At 35.6% G+C, this 8,276-nt stretch overlaps 1 protein-coding gene across 4 annotated transcripts in view; it reads right to left on the reverse strand.

The window, feature by feature from the left end:
• Positions 1 to 155: 155 nt before the first annotated feature.
• The window catches only part of LOC144971510 (uncharacterized), a 9,064-nt gene continuing 943 nt past the window's right edge, over positions 156 to 8,276 (reverse strand). For 3 of the 4 annotated variants that reach the window (XM_078912482.1, XM_078912484.1, XM_078912485.1), the window contains exons 2-5: positions 3,956 to 4,782; positions 2,014 to 2,192; positions 1,082 to 1,141; positions 156 to 408 (exon numbers count right to left, since the gene is read on the reverse strand). In XM_078912482.1, coding sequence (XP_078768608.1) covers positions 191 to 408; positions 1,082 to 1,141; positions 2,014 to 2,192; positions 3,956 to 4,770 — 1,272 coding nt within the window. In that variant the 5' untranslated portion in view covers positions 4,771 to 4,782 and the 3' untranslated portion in view covers positions 156 to 190. Of the gene's footprint in view, positions 409 to 1,081; positions 1,142 to 2,013; positions 2,193 to 3,955; positions 4,876 to 5,205; positions 6,680 to 8,276 lie in introns of those variants that run through there. The other variant, XM_078912486.1, reaches the window with a different exon arrangement.

The raw sequence follows: 8,276 nt of genomic DNA on the forward strand, positions 1-8,276 counted from the left end.
ACCTTCTGATCCGAAAGTGAGTGTCATACCACAAACCACACATGTAAACATGGCAAAACAATGCAGCTACAAAGGAAAAAAAACAAAAAAACCCAACTACCCCCAAAAACCCAAACCAATAAATACATAAAATAAAAGAGCACTGAAATTTGAGAAATACTTCAATGAAACATTTTTATTATGAAGGTAATCATGACTTTGAGAAAACTATTTTCAACGGCATATTTGGCCACAATTTTGGTTTATGTCTGTCTAGAACCTTGTCATAAGTCATCTGCAAAGCAGTTTCCATTCCATGTATCATAGGTGCTCCCAGACCATACAAAATTTTCATCTCTGCTGTTCTCCTAACGCCTGGTTGTTCACGAGGCCCAGAAAGACTTGAAACTATACAGTCACCAGCCGAATCTGTGGGGTAATTTAAGAAAAAAATAATAATTTAGAATGGAATGTTTTCAAGCTTAACAGGGTACAAAACAGTAACAGCTGTTCTCAAACTTATTGTAGTGATAAGTAAAACGTTTTTGAAGAGGCCATGATTTGAGAAGTAAACGAAATTTAAAATTGAAAATTGAGCTTTTAAAAAAAAATTGAGCTTTTATATAGCGCAATATCCACTAAACGTGCTCAAAGCGCTTTACAGGGGGTCCCTGGCCAACAGCAACACTTAACATGTAGGACGAGACATGACGCCTGTTAGGCATTATTACAATTTTTTCGGACAGATACAACACTGTTGAAGGCCAGGTACTCATTTTACACCTGAGTTCGGTGAGAGAATGTGAGTAAAGAGCCTTTTCCAAGGACTCAACTATGCGTCGAGCGAGGCTTCCAATCCAAAACCGAGTGTCATACCACAAGACCACATAGCCGCACAAAAAACAGCATGGTAACAATTAGTTGACATGGAACAAATGGGTACTCAGTTTCTATTGAAACATGTTTTGATTCCGTGAAACATGGCTTTGCAGTTCAGTCCTCACTCTATCAATATGATTTTCTCATTATAAAAGATGTAGTAGATGTCATTAAAATTAATGTTTGAGTACCAAAAACTGAAGTGATATGGCTTCCAACCCACCTTTCTTTGACTCCATGTCGTTAGTTTTTAAATCAACACTGCCTTCTTTACTACCTTGATCTGGAAATGGAAAAATAAAATAAAATAATTACATATGTGCTCAAAATAAATAAATAAATAAATAAATAAATGAAGTGTAAGTGATCAAGTTATTAAAAACTTTCTCTCTAAGGTTTTATTACAAATAAAATGGTCTTTTCAATTCAACTGATAATTAAAAAAAAAAAAAATAATAATTTAAAAAAAAATAAGTGCTATGAAAATGTTTTTTTCTACTTTTAAATCGAGATGCAGGCTTCTAATAATGCGATATGTTCTTGTTGTAGATCAGAAGACCAAAGAAAAAATAAGACAATGGGGACTGGTTCAAATAGAGAACAGAAGATTCCATGAGCATTTATCAATGTGCCTGTATTTGTATTCCATTAAAGACTCATCCAGACACAAGTAAAGGATCCACTAAGGATACACTAAAATGTTTGCAAAGTACAATATATAGTACATAACACACACACACACACACACACACACACACACACACACACACACACACACAAAACAGATAATTTTTAACAAAAAATACATCATCTCTCCAAAAAAAAAAAAAAGGAATTAAACATTTTATACATTTAACTGCCTCTTTCTCAGCTAAGGACCCCTGTTAAAACCAGCAAAAACTGAGCAATGTTAATCCAGAACAAATGCAAGAGCAACGAGGAAAGGAAAAATAGTTATAGGGGGATAGAAGACACAGAAAGAGTTATCTCTCTGCCCTCCTTGGGAGATCAAAAGACCCCACCCATAAAAATGAAGATTAATCTTCTCTTTACTATGAGACCTAATTTTGAAACCAGATGGAAGGCAATTATTTATTATCACTGCAGCAAGTAGACTTTTGAAAAAAAAATTCTTAAAAAAAATTATTCAGTCACCTCGCTCCATGCGATGCTTGAAAGACGTTGTAAAAAAATCCATCATATCCTCTGTTATCTCCATTTCTAATTCATTTTCCGCTATGTTAGAATTGGAGCCTGAATGATGTGCTGCTCCTCCACTCCCATTGGTCTCTGCCTGATTTGCTTTGTGCTTTGCCTTTGCTAACCGTCTGTTCCTAAACAAATGTGGGGGAAAAAAAAAGGAGGGAAAACAAAATGAAAAATCATAGAAAGAAAAACAGAAAATACAAACATGGAACCTCTCCATGACGACTTCAAAGTAACCTGAAAAAAATGTCTTTATAAATAGTTGTCGTTATAGTGAGTAACCAAAATTGGTGGGGGGTAAAAAAGTTGATTATGGATCTCATTTTCCGACCATCTACAGTAGCGGTTTCCACCAGAAGAAAGCTACTTTGAAAACAGTGCAATGTTGCTTCTTGAAACGACAGAGCCAGCCATTGCTTGCTTGAAAACTAATCACTCATAGCTTATCCACAATTGTCTTCACCTGGTCTATAATGATAGGCCATGATGCCAGTGTGTTGATCACTCGACTCTGCTTGAACTATGTCATCACAGCTGTATTAATATCAGCATTTGTCGACAATCATTGCTTTTTTCACTGTGGTTTAAACCCATGCTGTTTGATTTTTTTCTCAGCTATTGATGATCGTGGTCAAGTTATGGAAAATGCCTGATGCCCATTCCACAGGTGAGGCAAAGCAAGACAAAAAATCTAGCTTAGGTCATGCTGTGAGTTGCACAAACATTCACTAGCTTGCAAGTCAGAGGCATTACAGTCAGCGTTTTTCTCTTCAACTCGTTAGAAGTAAGAGTGGACATTGTGATTTGTTCTGATCTTTGCATACGTGATCAGCAATAAGAGATAACAATAGCAGGTCGATAGCACATTATCTTATAACTGAGGCATATTCCTTTAGTGTAGAACATTCACCAGCTGGTAGTCTGCCATGGCATTCGCTCACGCCACAGTGGTTGATTGTGCAATGCGAAGCTTGTAAGCTAGTTTTTAAAAATCTCGCTTTGCCTCACATACGAAACACACACTCAATAAATGGCCTCGTGGGGGCTGGATACCAATAGTGTGCCAATTGAGCATTTTCATTAACTACGACAAAGGGATTTCATTGGTCTGAAAGTAAGCCTTTTCGTTGGACCCAAAACTTTTGCCTTGACTGTTGGTTTGAAATTGGCGATTACTACCAATTCGATGGTGCCACAGGGATTAAAAAATTTTTTAATGTTTGTTAGTCAAAAACAATGTTATGGTGATTTTTTTTTTTACTAATGTAATATAGGAAAAAATTTGGACCTGGAGTCCATGTCGCTATAGAGAGGCTATCACTATAAGTGGGTTGCACTATAGTTAGAACATTATTTATGTGTGCTCAATTTGAAAAATTATTCTATGACATTTCTCTCATATAACTGTGAAGAAACTACTGTAACTACTAAATGACTTTGGGGTTGGGGCAAATGTTTTATGACACCTAAATAACCTGCATTCTGTACCATTATCAACATTAATTTAAATTGTACAAAAAGTTTTTAGATATTGCTAAGACAGAGAGGACAGGCAATATTTATAACAACAACAACAACAACAACAACAGCATCAACAACAAAAGCACTATTAATTATCAAAAACTTCAGAAAGTTCCAATTCAATAATTGATATAAGGACTAAAGAAATATTGTCGTAGAAAATGAATATATATTCCTTTAAAACAAGAATGCTCACAAAGCAGAACTTTATCCAATTTTTAAAGTAGCAAGTTGGCAGTAGCTTATTACCCCTTGAATAAAATGCTGATCTATTCAATTATTTTATGTTTATAGATAGTTTTGTTATAACCGCTTTTGAATGAACAGATTTTTCATTGTAATATTATTATTTAATAAAATTTACTCTTACCTGGCTCTACTTTTAGCTCTCTTGGCCTTATTCCTTTTCTTTGCCTTGGGCTGAGGCCAAATCCCTGCATATTGAGCACTCAACATATGTACAGCTTCTACATGTTGCCGATACCATTCCATGACAAAGTTGTAAGATGACCAGTATCGATCAAAACATCTGGCTTGGAACCATGACCCAGACCTCATATCCGGTAAAAAAGGACGATCAGCATCCTGTTGACTATTGTTATCATCGTTATCACCATCATCATCCTCATCATCATCAATGGAATCTAGATCATCATCATTGTTACTGTACCATGGGATGCTACTTGTGTCTGAAAAGTCAGTGTAAAGATGGTTGTTGGGATCATCAACTCCAAAATTCTCTTCCTCTTGCTTTGGCAGTGAAGAAGATTGAGCCTTATGGATTAATCGCTTTTGCAAAACGTATTTCGTCAAGGCAGTTGAGTGAAAATTTTTCTGTTTTTTCTTAGCTTGTGAAAATCTTTGTTTATTTTTGACTAATGGTAGTGGAAGTGGATGGCATCCATAAGGATATGGCGGATCGGTTGTCGTAGCAGAGTCATTTTGTTCATTATTATTGATAAGGTCTATATGTTTTCTTCTACGTTTCTTTGATGATGAAGCAATGTTGCTTTTGGAAATTGAGACATTTGTTAAACTTGTTGATAGTTTATCATCTGTATTGCATTCTGAACTATATAGGACAGATGACACACTGTCATTAGTTTTGGAATATGATTCAGTTGTATCTGATTCATCTGAATCTTCCTCAGTGACAGACGTAATTGAGCTGGGATCAGTCATCATCAATCATTGAAACTGTGAAAAGAAGATCATTTAAAATAAGTCAGTAGAGTAAAAGGTCAATTTATGATGAAAGTGGATTATTCTTCCAAAAAAAGGGAATTAGTCCTGACAAAAAACAAAACAAAAATAAAACAACATATAAACAAAAATCTAGAAACACTTCTGCCAAAAAAAGGAAAGAGATTTTCATCACTGGAACCGGTACAGGAGGGGGTCTTTTTAGACAACCAACAATGCAAACAAGCGCTAAGAAAAAGTTCAGAGGATAGTTGAATAGCTGACAATTGACCACAAGGGGGTGGTGATCACTAGTGACATGTTACATACAAAGGTTGCAGCTCAAAGAAAAAGATTCATCTAAGTCATTACAAAATAAGCCCTACCCCCCTCCACGGCGACTAAAACTCAAACTTTTAGTTTGAGCCAGCGCTCCACCGGTGGGATTCACTTGATGACATATTTCATTAATTAATAATATAAATTCTATGGTCTGTCACGTTCCCGATCACATTGTCAGTAATAAATTTACTAAGAAGTATTTCTATCACTCTCTCTCTCTCATCTATTTTCACACATCACAACTAACAAAGTTTCATGTCTAATCACAAAGCATGCAACACCATTATGAAACAAGTTTAACAATAGTTTCTCATCTAGTTTCAACACCAACCAGAAAGGAGAGATATCATTCTAATATTTAGGATTATTATCAGGGGCCTTTATGAAGTACTGACGTCTGGTTCAACTTGAAGCAATGATATTTCCATTGTGAAAGACAATTTTGCTTTTTCACTTCGAAGTCCTCCTGCTCTTTTTTCAATCTTCTCTATGCTAGAATGGAGCAGTTGACCACCTTGCTCGCCATGGAATCCTAAACCTATCTTATATCGCTTCAACCAGTAAATGCAGTGCATTTCCAATATATGTAATTTGGGGGTAATTGAGTGAGGGAATGCTTCTCTGTAATTCTGCAAATACCTTGCGACGGCTTCCTCTGCTCTTTTAATTTCTTCTGATGACATGGGATTTGAATGGGATACTAATTTATGTACATCTCTGTAGCTGTCATTTAAAGTATTATATTTGATCTCAAGTTGAATTATTTTCGTGATTGGGGTGTCTCTTTGGGTGTTTGTACTAACTGCATGTATAGCTGTCTTTGTAAGGTGTCTGTAGATTACTTTCTTTATGTATGTGTGGCAGTGATTGGCCATGAAGTGGCCACCGTGAAATGCTTGTCTGACAATTTTATTCTGATCTAAAACATGTCGTATTGCTTTTCTAACTGGTCCGATGATACTTTATTTACATTCTTTCATGTCATGCAAATTTTCATTATCTTTTTAAATTGCTTCTCCCACCTCCTCTTTTCAAACATCTTTTGCCACAAAGTCTACATAGATTATTTAGTTTTGTTATATGAGTTTCAAGAGAATGTTCCATCCATGTCTGTAGTACAAAAAAAATTATTTCAGCACCACAAATAAAATTAATATAAAAAAATTAAATCACTCAACCAAAAATAATAATGTTATTTCACACAACGGATTGCCCAGAGTTTAAATAATCATAACTTTTTTATTTCGTGTGAATTAAGCGTACTTCTTGGACATACTAATTGCAAATTTATTGAATTATTTTAGGATGTAAGAAAATATGACCCTCATGGTGACAAAACATGTTTTAAAAATATTTGAATCAATGATATACGGTGGACAGAACAATTTCACTCACTAATTTGAAATATTCTTATCTGCTTTATAATCCAATTGGCACTTCACAAAAATATATATAATTACGACAGAAGTTTAAAATATAAAAAAAAAAATAAGAAGAAATTGTGTGTGACACATAGGTTTCCAGTATTAAATGATGTAAGGAGTGCATTTCTTATGAATTTTTTGACAATATCACCCTTGTTTTCAGACCTCGCTTACCTCCCCTTGTTTCAACTGAGGAAGGTGCAGGTAATTAATCACTTGTGACAGGTGAAGTTCCCTGTTATCAGTGATTTGCCTGTGATCAGGGGAGTGGAATGGGCGACAGGGGAAGATGCACAGTGGGTGGCACGGGGGATACAGCAAGATCAAAGCAAAAACTAAAGAGTCAAAAATGAAGTTAGTTTTATTCGCCATGTCCTCCTCAAGGTGTCATATGACTCAAAATGGAAACAATGCAATGAATCATTTGATAGACAATGACATTTTGAAACAACACGCTTTCTTAAACTATCCCTACAATTCTTTGCTCCACCTCCATTCCTATCTATCTCACTCTCTCTGTCTCCTTCTTGTTTCTTTCACACATACACACACACACACACACACACACACACACACACACACATTTATAAAGGCTTAAATCTTTACTCTATTTCCATCCTGCATTCTTAATGAACAGTCTCTCTTCCCTCCCTCTCACACTCCTCTCTCTTTCTCTCTTGCGTGTGTGCATGTGTGTATTTTACTCTCACTCTGTCATTCTTTCACGAAGTTTCAAAATTGTACCTTGAAATTATAACCTGTTCTTTAACTTTTGGCATTTTGAAATCGTATTTCCTCTATCAAATAAGACAAAAAATGTCACAATAATAATTCTTATTTCACTGATTCTTCATTTAAATATTTTTAAAATCTTCAATTGGTGAACAATTTCATAAAATTGACGACATTTTTTGGTGTTTTTTAATCATTTGAAGGACATCTTACACAATAACAAACAACTACAAAAATAACAATTGGATTATTTCAAAAATCTGTATGCACATTATTACATGCATATTCTTAGCTCATGCCAAATTTTACTACTCTCGTCAAATTTTCAATGCCCGTATCCTAGCAATTATCTTTGCCCATTAATTCGACTGTGTATTAAAAAGGTGCCTCACTTCAAATTCAAAAGTTGATTTTCTCAATACTTGATTTTTACACTCTCACTACTTCAAACGGTCATATCTCGGCAACGAATAATCAGAATTTTATAAATTTGGCATCAAATTTTTAGGCATAAATGTAAGCTTTGCTTGGGAACCAAAAACCCAAAATTGGAAATACCTGATTTAATACCGTTTCTAGGCGGGAGGGGGTGTCACAATTAGCCTACTTTTTATTTCCTGTAACTGAATTCTTTCTTGCAACTGAATTATAGCCCTTTAAAAAAAATGTTGCCATTTTAAATGCACCATTTCAGTGATCTCTCTCTCATTTTTCTATTTTTGGTAAGATCAGCCAAGGTGGTGACTAAGTCTCGGATCCCCAAATCCAAAGCAAGTTTCTCTGACATGACCCCTCCCCCCCCCCCCCCCCCCCCCCCCCCCCCCCCCCTCCCATCACACCACCGGAACTATCACATCACTTGTTTCGACCCCAAAATTGCTTTTTATCAAGAACAGCCAAGGTAGTAGTGATAACTGATGGCATCAGGGACCTCCCTCCTTTACCAATGCCACAAATTGGCTGTGGATATTCGGACTCGAGTCTGAATAGAATAGTCTCCCATGGCTATTC

Source organism: Berghia stephanieae, chromosome 4 (genome assembly GCF_034508935.2).
Source record: "Berghia stephanieae isolate SIO BIC M18660-M18661 chromosome 4, UCSD_Bste_1.3, whole genome shotgun sequence".
Taxonomy (NCBI): domain Eukaryota; kingdom Metazoa; phylum Mollusca; class Gastropoda; order Nudibranchia; family Aeolidiidae; genus Berghia; species Berghia stephanieae.